The sequence below is a fragment of the Excalfactoria chinensis genome, chromosome 4 (genome assembly GCF_039878825.1).
Source record: "Excalfactoria chinensis isolate bCotChi1 chromosome 4, bCotChi1.hap2, whole genome shotgun sequence".
NCBI lineage: Eukaryota > Metazoa > Chordata > Aves > Galliformes > Phasianidae > Excalfactoria > Excalfactoria chinensis.
In genome coordinates, this window is record NC_092828.1 from 65,507,518 (window position 1) to 65,527,518 (window position 20,001).

Here is a 20,001-nt window from a genome sequence, read left to right on the forward strand (position 1 = left end):
TTCAAAATTTAAGTGGTAAAAGATAATTAAATAAATATAGTAAAATGAAGACTATTAAAAGTAAAAAAGTAAAAGGTAAAAGTGCACTGAGTAAGTTTTCCTCAGTTAGCCATTATCTCTTTGAATGATTTTTGTAGGGAAAAACAGTAATAAGACTGTCATTCTCATTTGGCCAAACTTGGCAGACTGGAGAATGAAGACATTGTTGGTTTTGTTAGATTCTGAGCAAAGTGATCAAGCCCAATTTCTCTGGAGGTAGCATGAACATAAAGTGAGAAGGGATGGACAACATGAACAGCTAAGGAAGATGACCTCTTTTACAGTCTCCTTCTCCAACTGATTTGGATATCAGTCAAGGAACAGATGAAAAGAGACCAAGGGGTTATGTGCTCACTCAAGAAATTTGTTTCTTTATAACCAAGCAGCTCAAGGTAACTATTTCCTTGCTCAGTGCCTGCATGCACAGCCATACTCCTACTCTTTACTTTGGTACAGAAAGAACAGAATAATTCAGTTCATAGGGACCTTCAAGAGATCATCCTGGAGGTGTTTGTGGCCAGACTGGATGGGGTTTTGAGAAAACTGGTCTAGCAGAAGGTGTCCCTGAATGGCAGACAATCCTCAAGGTAAGACCACTCCAACCCTAAGCATACTGGGGTTATCACCTCTTGTGACTGGCTGGCTGTGCTGTATTTAATGCACACTTAAGGGGGAAGAGAATGGAGAAATGTTCCACTTTTAAGGAAAATCTTGAGGAAAGAAATACATCAATTTTGAAGAATAAATCCTCTCTGAGACAAACACCAACAGAAAAACGTAGAATATGTGAAAGTGCAAGAGAAAAATAATAGGGAAGAATCAAGACGGTTATTGCACAGATCAAAAGTAGATTCATCTATGCCATACTTCTAATTAATAACAAAAACAGACAAGCCTTGTTCAAAAATATCTCACTTTTCTTTTAATCACTATTATTTTCACAGGCTAAGGTCCAAAAGCACACAGGAAAAGTGAAATGAAGGATGTTTATTAGCAAAAATATCCCTTTTTTACTTTTTAATGTATAATCTGCAAAATACCAAGATTACTGACACTACAACATCAATAAACTGCTATTCCTATAACTAATTGCAATATGGAACAGTGTGTTATATAATCATTATAATACATATTGGAATCAATTTTAACTACTGCAAACATACAAATCTTACACAACTTAAGGTTGTCGAACTATTTTCATAAAACTGCACTGCCAAGAGGGCAAGTGGCCATGAAAATCCTACAAAGACCTTGCTTCAAAGAGGACCTATATCAGACCCATGGGAAATCAAAGCTGACATCTTGAGAATATCCTAGTGCTACAGGCATCCTGGGAGGGTCCTGGAAAGGATATTACACACTTCCTTTAATGCTGGGAGAGTCTGGGACAGATGGGAGGGCACATAGGGCCAATGGGAAGCCCCCAGTATAAGGACAGGATAAGGTAAAGAAAGGCTGACGAAGGAAAGACCTCCAACAACACAACAATGCCTTCCCAAGAGAGAGAAGGGAAACCACAAATTCACAGGCTTAAATCACGTTATCTAAGCGGGATCATCGGCTGGTGATAAACATGTCAGGGATAGGAAGCATTTAAAAAGCGTATAGGAAGAGATATATGACTAAACAGGAAAAGTAGCAACTAACAATTTGCTTAGCCGAGTCAACAAAAGGCAAAAGCAAAGTATTGTTTTTGGCCAATACTGGTCCGTACACAAGCTACCAACAGTCTGTATCCCTTCCCTCTGCAGCCACATGCAGTTCCCTCTGTGAACTGATTTCCTAAAATAAAAGTTCTAGCATTTAATGCCTTACTGATGGGCACCTGAAAGATATTTTTAGATTAAGGTGAGGCAAAGACAAAGGATTATTTATTTTATTTCAGTAAATAATTCTTATTCTAAATGAAAGTTCTTTCATGTGCAACATAAGACAAACAAATTTAGTTACAGCATTAATATTTAAAAGGAAATATTCTCAGCTCAATGCTGAAAGCATCTGAAAATTCAGCTTCATGATTTATTAAAAAAAAAAAGTCTGAAAGGGCCATGAATGTTTTTTTATTGCTGTTCTTGAAACTACAGGACTAAAGTACGTATTCTAACACAATACATTCCACAATAAATGCTCATAGTACTTGATGTCTCCAGGGGCGCAGGTAACTTTAATAAATTCTTGGACATTATGTGATTACACAGATTACAATAAATCTCTGCCAGGATTTTTTAAATGTGGAATTAACTGAAGATTAATTGACAAAATCAGAAAATATTTTTAAGTGCATAACAAAGTGTCCTCTTTTTAATTCGACTTTAAATTATTTTTTGTATATTATAATGATAAATATTCCCCATGTAAATACTTTAAAAAATCATTAGCTCTCTCTACCATCCCAATGATTCCATTTTTGTAAACAAAACTTTCTACAGCAGTCATATGTCAAATTGGCGTCTACATGAAGCAGTTTCTCTGATGTCTCTCCGCAGTATAGCCATTTTGATAGATTGGTTTAAATTAAATTTGGTTCACCTTTTCAGAAAATTAAATAGCTGTAGTTTCCTATTAGAGGACGTGGCAAAAGCTAAACCTATCAAGAGGAGGATCTAGACTTCCTCAAATTATTTTATCTAATTTTTGTTTTAATTTATATTTATAATAAGCATGTGCATCTCAAACATTCTAGGCACCCTTAGGATCTGTTTCACATTAAATGCCTCAAAACACAGGCTACTCCAAATAAAGAACCTCTTTGCAACAGGAACCTCCCCTCAGCAGTATAACCTGAAATCTCACGAGTTCTAGCAATGGGTCTTCAAAGGGTGGAGAAATGGGAGGGATTCATCCCTCAAGTCAGGTCAACACAGGCTTCTCCCTGAGAATGTTTTCCTTTAATTATGTTTCAGAACTGGAAGCCAATCCATATCAGAATTGATACATCATCCAAAAAATTAGATTCTAATAAGATTCTAAGTCTATAATTTTGAAATTCTGGTCTAGCTTTTAACCATAATACCAGATCAAGGCACTTTTCATCAACATATCTCAACATTGTCTCAAAGTAGCAAAAAAAACAGCTGTTGTTCTGCAAATGGCAAAATAGATGGTCAGAAAAGGTGAGGTGAGGAACGGTGCTGGCATCAGAACCAGAGTTCCATTGTGCTTTAAGTCCCACCAGAAAGCCCTGCAGAAGTGCCACACTGACTCTCTAAACTGAAATTCAGGACATTTCCTCTCCAAAAAAATCACAAAATGCAGTCAAAACTCATGAAGTAGAACACAGAAATATTGCAAAACACTACGTATCCCTACATTGCTGACTTGAAGGCAACAAACAAAGGAAATACATGTCACCGGGCAACAAGTTACCTGCTGAGTTTTGAAAAATCATAACTATTAAGTAGTAGATGAAATCTTAAAATTATGCTGATTCAAACCAAAATTTGTCTTTCGAAATCTATTTGATGCTTCTTCAGACAAGAACTGACAATACACAGTAACCCAGGCACTGATCTATTAACACTATCAACACCTCCCAACAGGTGCACTCCAGTCTTACCTGGTAGATATCAGAAAGGCTGCTGCTTCCCGAATCACTTGTGATGCTACATCCTGAGTGACTAGATGAAACGTGGGTCACCTGTGGGTGGAGACTGTCAGTAAGGTGCAGCTTTGTGAAATCTGCAGGAAGCTACAGGTGGAGCAGAAAAAGCATCATTACAATTTGACGTAGATACATAGGAAAATTAATTTAAATCATTAATGTCACACTTTACTCTCTGACGGCACCAACCGTACTAAGAAAACCATTGGGGTCTTAGGATATAGCATAAAATTTCTACAGTTTTTTAGATTGGTGCAGAGGTCAGCAACATAATGCAGGTGCTGCAAATACAAGAACAGATGAAAAAAAAAAATCTGAAAACAAACATCACAATAACCTTTGTGCCAAGACACTTTGGTTTCTTACTACACACTTTGGGTAGAATTCAACTTCCCGTGAACATTGCACTACTTGCAACATCCACAGTTTCCTTTAGACTATGATAAACAGTGAGTAAAGTCACAAAAATACAGCAAACGCTGTTCTGGATTCAACAAACTCTTGCTTCTGAAGAAGACAGGGCACATTACAGATGAGTACAGTAAAAACCAAGTCACTGAACTGTCTGTTCTACTTTGGGTGAAAGCATATCATGGCAAAAAGGAAACATGGAATGACCAATACAACAGCAAAGATCTGCAATCCTGAAATGAGTTTGCTAAAGTGCTTTGCTGAGGAATGAAACAAGATGCTGCATTCGATCTTTTAGCAGACATAGTACGAAGCTTTGTGTCATGTACTTTACAATTGCTTTAGGCACACAGTTCCCACCAAAATCTGTAAGAACTGTGAACCCTACCAGATGCAGAAAGGAAAGGTTGATGAATAAACTTTTTAATGCTATTTCTCCTCTCTCCAAAAAGCATTCATCCCCCTTGATAGCTAAAAAAAGTATGCTAAACTATCAATCTGACATGCAATAATTGCTTAAATAATTGGAAAAAAACAACAGCACAAAACCGTTTGTTCATGTTTTAATGTTACAACTTGGACGAGGAAGACACAAGCACATCTCAAAAGAGTACCAATGAGGAGTGTCCACCCACGTCAGTTATTAATGCTACCTTGGCACAACTACCATTTGCCCTGGATAGAAACGGAGTTAAGAGCTCATCCAACATTAAGACAGAATAAGTCAATCAGTAGGAAAGGTTAGGCAAAAAGTCAGCTGTAAGTCATAAGAACGGCCATGCTTCAGAAAATGACTGGCTCAATCAAGTTAGAGGTACTGAAAGGTTTTACAGTTGCATGCCTGACATAAGGCTGTTTTATAGTACATGCCCTGAAAGAACTCTGATTTCAGGATATGCGGCAAAACAATAGGCAACCAGAAACCTCAGTCATATTTTGACTGGCATTTCCTACTCCAGTACACCTAGAAAGGTCTTATTCCTTACCACAGCATGACTACAGCAGTTATAGCAAAATTTGGGACATTTCAAAAAACTCTTCTTATTATTATTTTTTGTGTGTGTGAAACAGGAGTTAAAATTAGGAACCAGATATTAACAACCCTAAAAAGCTTCAGTCAGCCCAAAGCTAGATTTGATCTTCAAATACCAATCAACAATGAAAGGGAAATTAACAAGAGCAATACTCTAATACATACACACAAATGCTGCCTCCGGAAAAATCTAATTATGTTCACTACTGTTGCTAATTCACCAAAAGGAGAAAATACAAAATCAAAAAGTGAATTAGTTATAGTATCTGTTGATCCTGCTACATTTTTATTCCTAAAGATTGAATCAGCACAAAACTACAGACATAAAGATATTCAAGCCATTGTATTAATTTCTGATTACAATTCAGCATTCGAAAAATCAGAATACATTCTATGCACAGAATGTGAAAAAAGCGAATCTCCATGGCTTTTGTAACATGTCACCGAACATTCCACTTGGTTCTGAAAATACAGTCCCCTAGAATTAAGGTATTCCAGGGTTATTTCCAAATCCTATATGTTATTTTAACGTGTGAACACACAGTCTAATGACAACTTGCAAAATAGATACTGTATAATATTTTGAAAGCTCTCTATTTTAGAAAGTGGTAACTGTTTCAATTAAAACTAACATTAAATCTAAAGGAAGATGATTATCAGCAATCTTGAGTCCAGCCAAACACACTCATTTTTCATAGTGCCCTGCAAATGTCTCCAAGTCACTAGTAATTGCATTTATTTTCAATCAATGCAATAACAATTCTTTAAAACCTTACATCAAAGCAAAGCCAGCTCATATGTTAAAAAGAAAAAGAAATCCATCTATGTTTAGCATAATGGCTGCAATTAGTGTTTTAAGTGGATCTTTGTTTTGTTTCTTCATAGGCAATAAAAGAGGCAGGAGATTGCACCGCAACTGATAAAAAACAAGGCAAATAAAAAGCAAGCCTTCTGAATTTTGGCTGCAGACAATCAGCTGAACGTCTGGTGACTACTGGTCTCAGAACAGCTCCCAAAGTCAAAGCCATGCCACATGTGATGGGCTTGCCAAGTAGTGACAGCAGCAGATCAGAAGCAGGCATTTTACTTAGGGCAACCCAGCCAGTCACTTTGATCTTAATCAAATAGGACTATTCACAAGCAGGAAGCACATGCTCACATCTTTGCAGAATACAACATCTCTGTGCAACATGCCCAAAAGCGACATCCAGTTCGACTGCCCTGCCCCCAAACAAGTTAAGGTGAGAAACTGTGCGAGAAGAAATAAAAGACTGCAAAATAGGTTGAAACATTTAAATTGTGAGCTCGACAAAGACTGTGTGAGAAGTGCAAAGTGCATGCTTTTCTGTCTTAGTCACACACTCCTATTTAAATTATCTAACAGACAGAGCTGCACACCATGGGAAAAAGAAAGGCACTGATGACAAAGAAGAAAGCATGCTTCTAAATCTTCAAGATAAGATTTGACAGCCCTTTCTATTGCAGAGGATGACATTGGGTAAACAGTTTTCAGTAAACAGTGCAAGAATTAAAATGCAGCTTTCAACACCCTGAGCAGTGCCAGCAACCTGCACAAAGCTGTCTGGCCCAAACCACGGTATTTATACTTAATTTCCTACTTGCAGCAAAAAAGAGAACATGATTTGAAAATAACAACAGGAATCTCCACTATTATATCCAGTCAAGAAATGACTAGGAACATCAACCCCTGCCTTTGGAAGACTTAACGGTTTATTGCTATGGGTCTATCTGTAGTGCTATGGATATCACTTTATTGTGAAATTTAAGCACTCATGCTTGTATTCAACTAGCATTCCATTCAACAGCTTCAAGACTGCCTTTAGCATGTAAAGGTTGACTTGTAAGTGCATAAAGGCTAGATATAGCACTTATCCTCTGGATCCGAGCATGATATGAGAAATCCTAAGGGCATATTGCTTTCTCCACGTAGCATCAGCTATGAGGGACTTTAGGCACTACCAATGCCATCAGATCCAAAGAGCAGCTTGTATATTTTTTTCTGCATTTCTATGAAAACATGGCTAGTTTTAAGGAGTCCTTCACAGTAACAAGGGTAGAAATGCAGCTTGTGCATTTTGTATAAGCCCTGCAACAACACATCAAACTACAGCTCTCCTGAAGCCAGCAACTTAGAGTGACTCTGAATGTTGTTATCAAACACTCACAGTCACAGCATCAGGATGAAATAGCAGATGGAATGAAACCATGGCAGACTAATCTGCAAGAATAAATGCATGATTCATTATGCATTCAGTAAATATAACTTTAAAATATTACATGGACATTATATTAAGTAATTAATAGTCATGACAAGGACCAGTTAACTGTCCCAACTAACCAGTTTTCAAGGAGACACTTGGGAAGTGAAAATACCAAGGTATAACACAGCCGGAAAAGAAAGTTTAATACACATGCTTGTAGCTCTTGAAAAGTGTGCATGTAAACGTGAACATATTTCAGTGGTTCACATGCACATAGATAAAATGGAGGAGAAAGGATCTGGGAACTTCAAGCATTTACTATTTGAAAATAAAAATAAAAAAATAAAAAAAGGAAAAAATTTTGGGAAACTTTCTTAAGGATAAGCTGTATCTCCATGTTGTAACATACATTATCTTAAACCATATCATAACCATCTATCTTAAAAGCAACATTTGATTACTTCCACCCTCAAAATGAGTCACCATTCCATGTATGCAAAGCTAACAATTACTTTGCTCTGAATGTTTTCCTCCTATTTTAGGAACATCATGACTTTCTCCTACTCTCTAGCACGCCTTTCTGTCTAACAAGAGGCTATGACTACGTGCCACTGTCCCAGGTTCATCCTCCTCCTTACCAAGCACTTGAGTTCTACTGCATTCTGATCAGAACTCTATTGGGTTCACCCTAATGAAGAAATCAGTACACAACAAAAGAACTGCAGGGGCTACAAGGGACCTCAGGAGATAAGTCCAACCCCCCTGCTAAAGCAGGTACCCTACAATAAGTCAAACAGATAGGGATGCAGACAGGTCTCGAATATCTCCAGAGAAAGTACACTGGAACATGAAGTAAAGAGACATAAAAACAGAAAAATGTGGCTGAAGTTGTATTTATTTTTTTTTTTAAATTAGCTCTTCTGTGGGTTTGCTTGTTTTTTTTCCCATGCAGTTATATGTGGGGAAAGAAGTACACATGCAATAACGGGAAAGACAGAAACCAAACATAATCTTAAAATACAAGATGAATACAAGCCACTCGTTTTAGAGCAAACCCATCAGTAAGCATTTTATAAACAAGGTCCTGCACTGAATGCTATTCAGCACTTTATGAAAAATGTATAAAGGCACAAAGTGGCTGACTGAGGGACTGAAGTACACCCACAGAAATATGGAATTTAAGAGAGCAACGACATAACATTCTTTAAAGCAATATTGATTGTCAATGGTACAGGTAACTAAGCGCCCCAAGATAGACAAAGCAAGTATGGTGGACATGAGAGAACACAAAATATCTCCTTTATGACATGCATACATCTTCTGACCCTAAAGAAATACAAACATTAATTCTTCAGCCTCTAAACACATGCATCTCTGCACTTGTAGCACCTGTTGCCTAACAAAATAATGTAACAAAAGACAATGCTGTGCTATGAAAAACACTAATTCTAATGCTGTAACTAAATACACATCTTAAGCCTTCTGACTAATGAGAATAATAAACACCATCATAATCAATAAATACTACGACTTAATCTTTCCCATTTTCCTCTACTGAAAATAGAAGTTATATTGTGTTATAGTCTAGCTTACAAACCTAGCATTCCTTATATCTTCTCAATTCAGTAACATCTTATTCACTATTTTATGTAAACATTTAATTTTCTATTAAATGTTTGTAAATCTGCTTATTCTTTTTCTTTTGATACACTCACATTTGTCATATTTAATGTCTGAAGTAAGAAACATTTCTACTGATGTAAAGTATTCATCAGCATGCTATTTGTGTGCTATTTCAACACAATTCTTTCTCAAACCAAGAGAGACATGAAGGAAAACAATTTCTTTATGGTTCAGTAATTTAAAACACAGCAGTCAATGTAAGTAATTACAGAATAATAAAGTAACTTCTATTGATTCTGCCTAAGGACATGATGCAAGCTGACATGTCCAGCACAGAGTTAAATTCAAAAAGGAAAAAAAAAAAAGAAAGAGTTCAAGCTACACTCAGTTCAAATTTGGATGTAGTTCCCACAGAAGCAGGACTTCCTTTTATGTAGGGATGGAAAACATGAAGTATTTATGTATTTTCACCGCAAACTGGAGCAAGAGAAGAGTTAAATGATAGAAACAGAAGAAACAAGAACCTAGCTCATGCATTTTGAATCTAGATGTTTTCCTCAATCAAACAGACATCTTTGTGTGAAGCGGTGACTCAAATCTCACGCAGACTTATTCTTAAAAACATTCTTCATCTTGTGTGCAACATTTGAGATATAATCCACGTTCTGAAAATACTGCATTTGTGCAATCTGTTAAGCAGACTGTTTACATACAAAGCCCATGACAGAACCTCTCTAGCACCAACAAAAAGCAACACAGACCTGCAAGGACCTCATCAGGCAAGCTCCTCAGAATGCTTTTGCGCTAAGACTTTTCTGTAAGTACGCCTCCATAAAACTACTCAGGGGCTTAAAGCAATGCAATGTACTCTGCTGGTCTCAGAGAGTGAGCAAGATGTAGCGTGTGTGGGAACTTCATACTGTTTCCCTTACAAAACACACAGCGCCTGCCACTTAATGTACATCTCATAGCTCTGAGCAGCTAATCCTATGAGCGTTTAATGCATCAAACACAATTATCCCTTGCTTGGAGGACTATTGACTTCTGCATAGGGACAGAGGTGGTGAAATGTAAATGGCTATCGGGGGAATGGAGAAAAGCTCTCAGGGACAATCCTTTTTCAAAGGAGAAGTACAGAATGGATCACTAACACGTGCTTATGCTTCTTTAACTTAACTGCCTTATCTGCTGTAGAACCAGGTCTGTAAGACTAGCCTTTTTTTGACAGCTTTCGTGCCACAGATTCAATTTAAAGTTCCATATTCAAGCATCTTTCGCAGGAAATCTCACATAAACATTAATCCTTTGACAAACAAATTTATTGGCATCAACTCAAGTACTGTATGAAAACAAACAAACAAAAACCCATGAAGTAAAACATTGCAGAATGAAGGAGGTAGGATTTGCAGGTTTTACTTCTGGTTTTCCATTCATACTGGTCAATTCTTTGTGTTTTAAAAAGCATTTAAAGTTTACATAAGGTTCTATTCCTTGTCACATTGAACTACTGCTCAGATGGTAAAAAGCAAGATCTCTATTCCAGCATTTCAGGCTTGCAAGTGTGTAATGCTGCATCAGACAGCTTGGAATTACTCTCAGCAAGCATTCCTATTTACAGTCTTGGTGTCTGCACTGCATACAGCCCACAACTACCCACAAGCTAACAGCTTCCCTGAAACACTGAATAAAATTGAGAAGGTGAGAGAGTAGAAAAGAAGTAAAAAATAAATTAAAAGAAAATTAAAAAATCACTCTAATACCACAGTATTTTAATTATCACCCTTAAAGAAGTGTACTGCCTCAACAAAAACCATACTGCTCTGTAGGTAAAATGATGGAGAACTGTATCCATGACCATCAAGAAAAAGTCTAAACATTTTACAGAAGTCAGTGGCCTAGTCAATGGTTAAGCTAGGTCATACAGCAATAAGAATCCTATTTTCAGGAATACAAAGGTTTCTGCGTGGCTGTGAGCTCAGTTAACAATTCTGAAAGGAAAAGAGGTCACCTAGAGACCAACTGCTCTGTCCAGTTAATGAGCACAGCCACTTCACTTCAGCAAAAGATCCTGTTATTTAATAGCAGTAAATGTGGAGGACAAAATTAATAAAGCCTGGCTTTGTAGAGATTTGTCTCCTGGGAATAATTCATTTCCATACTAATGTAATACATGTTCCAGTTGATGATATTCCTAAATACTTGGTCTTGTGGCTGCTTTGTTGTTTCATGCGCAAATGTTTGTTGCTGAACTGGAAACTAAATAGCCTACTTTCAGTAGTTTTCTCTCTCCATGAGAGCAATGCGATGCCTATGTGGAGCTAAGAACTAGTGAGTATGCTGTATAAAAGATGCAAGGGTCAAGCAATCTGAGAAAAACAAAACAGAACAATCACAGCCTGGGAATTATCTGCCAGAAATGACCATGAAAACAACTCCAGTCAGTTAACTGATTTGGTGACTGAACTACTTAAGGTGATGCAGCAGAAAAGGAGACCAATGAGATCACTGCATGCATCATCCAGAAACACATTTGTTTGGGTCTCTTATTCTTGGCTCCAGAAGAGATTTTCCCTAAAAAACTGCACACAATCCCAGCTGCGTGTTTTCAATAAAGGCGAACTTAAAGTCATGCATTTGAAGAGATGCAAAGGACCACCAAAATTATCATAAAAAGTAGTTTGAGAAGGTATATAAAGCACCTTTTATCATGAGCTGAGAAAGCATATCAGCACTACCAAGAAATAGGAAGGAAAAAAAAAACAAAACAAACAAACAAAAAAACCTACAGTAAAAATGCAATACAAGTGCAAAAACTAATGAGCAAAAAGTTGAAAGAACGTCATTGCCTAGCGAAACACAGATTCTCAAAACCACACTCAATAGGAGCTGTGGTAGAGAAGGTTTCAGACTGATGCTAGAGAAAGTCCTGAGCGTGCTGTGCAACCCACTGTGCAACAGCAGTGACCCAGAAAATCCCTTTCCAGGTCCGTGTCATTCATCCAAACAGAAAAAGCAGAGGCCAGTTTAGTTCTTCCCACTTTCACTGAGAAACAGACTAACCTAAGGAGGAAAAACTCACAAGAGACAACATGATTAACATTATATTTTGGATTTTAACTACTTGCAGTTTCTCAGTAAAGACATGCATTCTCTATGCTTGCAAGGAAAAACTATTTTTAAAAATATAGATATGTAAATAATTTCCATGAAAACATGAAAAACTGTGGACTTAAAATTTACATGGATTTTTATCTCTATAAAATACCAAATAAAATTACATTTGATGTAATAGACATGAGAATTCAGAAGTTACATGGTGGATGTTTCCTTTCTGTGTTTTTTTGTTTGTTTCTATTTAAAATTAATATCTGTGGCCATATCAACACTACTGTTGGACTTTTAGCAAAGGGATTATATTTGCTCTCTACAGTACAGCTCATGAGGAAAAAAGAAAATCCTAAGATAGCTTTAATTTTCCATATAGCAGTCGGAGAGAAATGTACAATTTTTCCACAAATCCTCCCACTCCAAACAAAAAGTTGTGTACTAGGGCTACTTATTTCCACATGCTTAATCTGCCATAGAAGCTTCTTTTATTTTCCTCACTCATTAATATAAGGTTCATACTTCTACTTCACCCCTAATGTAACTGAAGAATTGTAATACTGCAAGATGAATACTTCGATACAAAAATGAGCAAAGGACCACTAAAACTTTTTAATAAGAATATTATGCTTGCAGCATTTTTTAAGGTATAGCAGAAATGTGTATTCCCAGAGTTGTATTTTGGAAACTCCTACTCGCATAAAGTGAGCATTCCTAAACAATGATTGGAAACAAAATTTTACAAATGGCTTGAAAGAACGAGAGGCAAATAATTTTGCTTTCAAAAATGAGGATGCTCTTACTTGAAGATTTTTAAAAGAGAGGTTACTGTTGAACATATTAAAGTAAAAAGGAGAATCCCTTTGAGATTAATGCGCGGAAAGTAAGAAGGTTTCATGTTTGCATTGTGAAATTAGTACATATAATGTCTCAAGGTTTTTCTGATAGTGTAAAAATAGCACAGCAGCCAGATGACTCAGATTATTTTTAAGTAAGCTTCTCTCTTTCTGCATGGTTAATGCTGCAAAATCCTAACATAATGTATTTACCTTACCATTGATTTTTAATGCTACACCAACCTACTAGTCAAATAGCTTTATTACTTTTTTTTATCAATTTGAAATTATAACAGTACTTATGCTATGGCAATATAACGATAGAGAACATTGCAGTAATACTTGCAGCTTTATTGCCTATGCTTTGCTTATGCTTTCCTTCCAATGGTACCCAAAGAAAATAATGAAAATGTTTTATACTGACACGAGCATTTAGGACTGTATATGGTAACATGCTATACTAATACCCCTAGAGTTTTGTTCTGTAAGCACAGAACAAGATTTTAAGTTCTTTAAAGAACTGTGACTATTTGATTTAAATGGACAAAAATCTTCCTTGTGTGTGATCATACAGAAGGAGGAAAAACAACCTATTTTTCTTCCTTTCAGAGAATCTCTACGTAAGTATAAGTGCTCCACTAAATTCAGGATCCTTGTGCAGAGACACATGAGTTTATTTACTCAACTCAATACAGACCCTTCTTGTACATTAACAGTACGTCCACTAAATTCTGAACATGCTAGTTTTCTTTACACCCAAACTGTTATTCAATATACTAATATCAAATGCTAAGTTCAACTAGCCCAGCCTTGTCATGACATTTCCAAATTCCCATAAGAACACATTCACAACATAATGTTTTCCCAAAAGTCTTTATCAATGCAGCTAAAAGGAACTACATGGTGCCTGTGAAAATCAGAACCTCTTCAGAGCAAGGAAAGGATTGTGTTAGTCTGCATAAAATGCTGACATTCAGATGTGGCTTCCAGAAATCTATTTGTGTCTGCATAGCAATGCACACAAACTTTAAATCAGTTCTGATACACCTTTCTTAGGAAAACAGTATTCTGATAAATAAATAATCCCAATCCATGTAGCAACATATATTCAACTGATACCACAAACAATTTCAGTGATGTCTATTTAGGAAGAGACATTTTAGATTGCCAAACTGTGGAAAAATAGCAAATATAGAAATAAATTAGAAATTTGAGAGAAATGCATTTAGAATCATAGGATCACCAATGCTGGAAAACATACCTCCAAGTTCATCCAGTCCAGCAGTCCACCTACTACCAATATTTTCCCACTAAGCCATGTTAGTAAATTTAATCTTTATTAATCCTACTGAGCAGAAGTTTAGCTACAGAGACCTAGAATGCATGCATGTACATCCCTCATTTCATTTGGTCACCTTGTCATAATGAGAGAATTTGAGAGCCCAATTCTAACCACTGATTTCCAACAGTATCCAAATGGTCTTGGCTAATCTTTTAGTCATTTACTATATTAACCATGTTATCTTTGCATGCTTAAGTGATAAAATGCCATCTCCACTCAAAATAAAAACATCACATTACTCTAGCAAAGGAATTCATACATCCAGTTTTCCCAGAGTACCATCCTCACAGAAGTAATAATAACACACAATAATAATGGAAGGGTCAGGTGTAGGAGTGACATTTATCTGTCTAAACAACCTCTTCTTTCAGCAGGAAGAGACAGATAAGTAGATTTTCTGTATACGACTGTTGACACGCGTGCCACTGTTCATCAAACTAACGCTTTAGTATCCATTTATTGAGGAATACCAACTGTATTTGGGAATCTTGGAAACAGCCAAATGAATTATATGAAACCCTCTTCTGTGAAGTGCAAGAAATCTCTCATGAAAATAGAAAGTAAAAAATATTTCTTAGCAATTAAAAGAGCCTATTCTTTGAAACCAAGCAAGACCAAACAGAATAGAAATCCCCGGAGATATACAACCAAAAACATTTGCAGGAGATATACACCAGCAGGTGTATACACATGATATACAGACTTCTACAGTGATAAGCAGAAAGAAATAGTTTTCACTTCAGTATGTCTTTTGTTTGGCACCAACACTTAAGTTTTAGTTAAATATATATATTCTTCAGTGATGCCATTTAAAAAATAAAAGCAGTGGGACACCATTTCCAGAAACAGAGTTAATTATTCAAATTACACATTACAAAGGCTCTTAAGTCACTAAATGCATTCGTTTTCCTCATGGCTCCTCTGCAGTAAGGATTTGAGAGGAAAGAAAAAACAATCGATCTTTATGTAAGAATCTTTCAAATAAGAACTTCTCTATATTCAACTTCTTCAAGGGCCAAAAAACCCAGCTAACAATCCACTAGCAACGTGGGTCAAAACTAAAAATACAGACACACCAGGAAGGCATCTGGCTCTTTCCTGAGCAATGTGAAATAGAAGAGAGTCTAATGCCTGCCAAGTAGTTGAAAGATTTTTTTTCCCCTAGTTTGCTATCAGGAATAAATTAAGATTTAGAGGTCAAGCTGTATCCTTCTCAGGGAAGCAGCAGAGGCAGACACTGTAAAATGCAAGTTTTGAAGTACTTTTAGCTGCTTACATATAGTTTGAAGGAAAATAATAACAATCATGAGAACAAAAACTGTAGTTGGGTCAACAGAAAACAGCTTCCACAGTTTGGTTTACATTTCCCAAAATCTAGTCTGATTATTACTTTTGACCTCAGCTAAATGCATCCAGCCTTCAAGCATGATGTTCTCCATTACCCCACTACCAAGCCATCAATCCCACTACCAAGATTAAATTTAGGTTCCAGTACCACAGCCACATTCCCTCCTCCTGCTGTGCCCCTGCAGAAAATCTCCCATCAGAACTTTCTGACACTTGTGTAACTCCTACTACATTCAGGACTTGGCAGGCATGCAGCAGCGGATAGGAATTTAGGAAACAATGCCATGGGTGGAGTCCTAAGAACACAATCCAGCTCCCATTCTCTTGACTCTGCAGGAATAACAGCCACATAGTACAGTGAAAGCCTATTTTTAACTATAAGGCAAGCCAACATGACTAAAATGCACAAGGGGAGCAGAACTACAAAACAGCACAACGTCATTTCTATGAAATCATTCTTCATAGAAGGAAAAAAAGGCTCTTATCTATTTTTCTTACTTGCAAAAATCACAGTTTGGAGCCAGGCTATAAACTAAAAAATCCCATCACAATTGACTTCCAAATGACCTAGTGCACAGCACCTGTGCTTGTAAGAAAGCAAGCTGACAGACTCCACTTTCACAGAGTAAAAGAAACCACAAACTGAGGAGCAAGGGCACTGCTCATGGTCTGTGTCACCATGATGGCCCTTCTCAGGCTGCCCATATACTTCTGAGGATAGGGTAGCTGTAGTTACCAGGAAGATGCACTGATGCAATCAAACATCAGCAGTGGGATCACCTGGACACCAGTACTAAATTATCTACAGATCAGAAATTCAAGTGCCACATGGAGCTTCACTTTATGACTTCAATAACATTAACTTATTAACAGATATTAAAAGCAGCTACAGTAGGATGCAAACAAGTGCAGAGCTTTACACCTATTGTTTTTTCTTTGATTTAGAAAAGAAATTGATTCCTGAATCAAGCCATGAAACCTGGGCTGAAGAGAGTGTTAAACCAGTATTCATACTCCCACCCTAAAGGAGAAGCATCATATCCACTACAAGCTATAAAATCCATGGAAGTATCTATATACTTCAGCACAGAGAGACAACTTCCCATTAAAGCAAAGTGTTTGCATTTTTTCAAAGAGTTCAAAGATTTCTGTAGTCACTATAGTGTCTAATTAAACTTGCACTCATACACCATGTAAAGAAAATTCAGGATAACATTCCCAACTCAAGGAGGAACACTGATCCTCCCACTGACTCCCACCCCTGGGGCCACAACACACTTCTTAACTTCAGGAAAGACCAAACTTTTTTTACACCTTTCTAAGGTAGTCCAGTCTGGCTTTGAGAGGAATGGCATCTTACAGGAGACAACAATTTGACCACCTATAACACTGGAATCAAGAACAGCTAGAACTGTATCCAATCCAAGCTGCTAGACTTAGCAGGCTACTCCCCTGTTTGGATAAGTCCTCCAACAGTTGTGATGGAGACCTCAGATCACAAGACGACTACTTCCCACATTTCAGTTTTTTCACTGTCATAAGGTTTAGACCAAGTAGAGGATGCTAACTTAACTAAGTACACTCAGGTCAGTTCATGTTGTCAAGATGAATGATGGAGGTGAGAGCAACCCAAAATACTGGACACCTTTTGACCAGAGGCTGAGTGCCCATTCTTGTGCAATACCACCTAAGTTGCTGCATACCACAAATGCAAAACACAAACTACATCTACTCAAGCTTTTCTCCTATCTTCCAGTTATTTCACCAAACATAATGGTTATGATGCTTATCTTCTCCAATTTAAAAATAAATAAATAAATAAAAATCAGACAAAACTCTTAGTTATATTAAGGGTTATACATCAACATCATTTGGGTCAGGTAATTTGTTAATGCAAGGCTATTTACCTTCACCATCATCTACATAAAAGCTTTGCAATCTGTTGTCCTTCATCAACCCTCCTCATATCCCCATATAACAGATTTAGGAAGGAATAACAAACACTGTTATAAATTCCAGCTCCTGGGCATAGGAACAGCTTTCACAAACAAATCACTGAGCAATACTCAGGTAACCCTTCAGTACAACTTTATTCTTCCTATGGTTCTCTGCCAAATGAACAGCATTTCAAAATGAATAGAGCTAAAGGAAAAAAAGAAAAGAAAAAAAAAAAAAGAAAAACAACAACTACTGGCAAGGTAACAAAATGTGAACAAACAACAGCCAACCATCTATTGCTGGGGTAGCGTACTAGTGTCAGTTACTTTACAGAGACGGACAGACAGGTTAAGCACACTAATGCTTAGAATCCTAGGGAGCCTGCAGTCCTGCACAAGTCAACCCACATTTCTTGAACACAATACTGGAAATGAAATGTATTAGGTACAAGACCCTTTGGTCAAGGGCAAATCTTGAGACAACTTTCTCATTTTTCCCAAATCCTTAACACTGACTATACTCATCATTTAGGGTCACTGCAGTCAGTCGTACTTGTCACCTATTGACAACAAAAGATACTGGAAACAATGATTCAGGATTATCCCACATGAACTCTTGAAATACCCTACTATCATGATTTTCTTTTTCCTTTAGTACTCTTCTATTCATTATTAAATTCAGGGAATGCTAACAAGAAAGCATCAATAATAGTAACTGAAATCTAGCTACATATAAACTGTTGCAACTAGGATATCAAAAAATTAATATCAGATTTTAATAAAAATATCCTGAAACTTTGAAAATCTTATATTTATTTCAGATAACAATCACAGAACTGTGTATTTCTGAGAGAGCTAGTAAAATTAGTACAGCTTCTCAAACACCAAGGATGTTGTTAAAGAGTAATTTGTAGTAATTTAAAGCCCAGATCACAACAAGAAAACCAAACTAGATAAAAATTATCCTACAGCACAAGCACCATTCATTATCCCAGAGCACTGATGGCCAGAACATGGTTTATATGCTGATCCAATTCCAGTTTACAAAACTGAGCATTAGGGAACTGTGATTTCTAATTGCTTAATCATGCGCTGCTGTCTTTTGACACAGATAATCACTTCTCCAATTCTGCAGACCTGTAATACTATCACATACGGAAGAATTTTACAGATAAGCTCCAGGTCATCTTAGCAGCAGAGTACAGACCATGAAACGCCCTTCCCCCTCTCTCTTGCATACTGGAGCAGTACCGGTGGCAATCATAACTAACAGAATGAACAACTCTACCAACAGCAGTTTCTAATCTTCTTATAAACCAAGTATTTTTTTTGCATATCACTATTTGATTCACCCTGCCTTAGGTAATTAAAAATGAAGTTTCCAAAAATCTAATTTACTCCATCTTGCCAGAATATTTTTATAGGTCCATTTACTAAACTGCTGAATTTATAGACTACGTCATCTGGAATTAAGTCCGAGCACAAGTACCACCCCACCATTTGAAAACTCTTAATCAAGAATTCTGCAAGGGAGTGCAAATATTTTTCAGGTGGAAAATGCTTGAGATACTGAGGTACAGGATTTTCTTAGCTGAATATGCATGCTTCAAGTAACGATGGACTTCATGTCACTCTATTTGCATATTGATAATTCCCTACCCTATTTAGCACAGCATTTTAATATCCTCTACGTTTCAGAGCTTCTATCATATCTCTCACTTTTAACTTCTAGTTTCAGAAGCAAATCAATGGTACTTTGATGAGGGCTTTAAGGACTTCTTGCTTTCTTTCTTTAGAGGTTTGGATTTTTTGTCAGTGTGGGGTTTGTTTTGTTTTGTTTTTTGCTTTTCTGATTGCTGCGTATCAGCAGCTCTCAATATTAGCTGGATTTTCAACTTGACTGTAGATAAGACAGAATTATCTACAACTCAGTAATAATATATATTATTAGTCAGTTGGTCTAAAATAGAATTTCAGAATAAACTCAGATTCCATTTTAGGTTCACTTCTGTATTTTGGCTATATTCTAGTTTCAGCGTACACCACCATAAAGATGACTTCGTAAACACTTCAATAACACTACTAGGATTGATCACTTGGGATTATAAAAGAGTGCCAATAATACCAGTAGTGCTGGTGTCCCAGTGCTCACTGAGAACTTTTTCTACTTTATAAATGCCAGAGAAGCTGTGGGTGGCAACCCCAACCCTAAAGGCGTTCAGTGCCAAGGTTGGATAGGGCCCTGGGTAGCCTGTTATAGTCAGAGGTGTCACTGCCCATTGTAGGGGACTAGAACTGTATAGGCTTTAATGTCCCTTCCTAACCAAACCATTCTATCATTCTCTGATTCTAAAATCTTTCTAAATTTCTTTTTTATGTCAACTATCTATTCTGACCTGAAAATATCTGCCTATTTCTCAGGAAGGTAGAGAACGCCAATTACTTGTCTTTGTAAATGTTTATAAACATCTATATAAACATTTGTACATACATAATCTGCTTTTA

At 36.8% G+C, this 20,001-nt stretch overlaps 1 protein-coding gene across 7 annotated transcripts in view; it reads right to left on the bottom strand.

Moving 5' to 3' along the window:
• RAPGEF2 (Rap guanine nucleotide exchange factor 2) overlaps positions 1-20,001 on the bottom strand; it is a 167,778-nt gene that overhangs the window by 38,922 nt on the left and 108,855 nt on the right. For all 7 annotated transcript variants that reach the window (XM_072334202.1, XM_072334198.1, XM_072334200.1 and 4 more), the window contains one exon: positions 3,596-3,727. In XM_072334202.1, the coding sequence (XP_072190303.1) occupies positions 3,596-3,727 (132 nt within the window). The remainder of the gene's footprint in view (positions 1-3,595; positions 3,728-20,001) is intronic.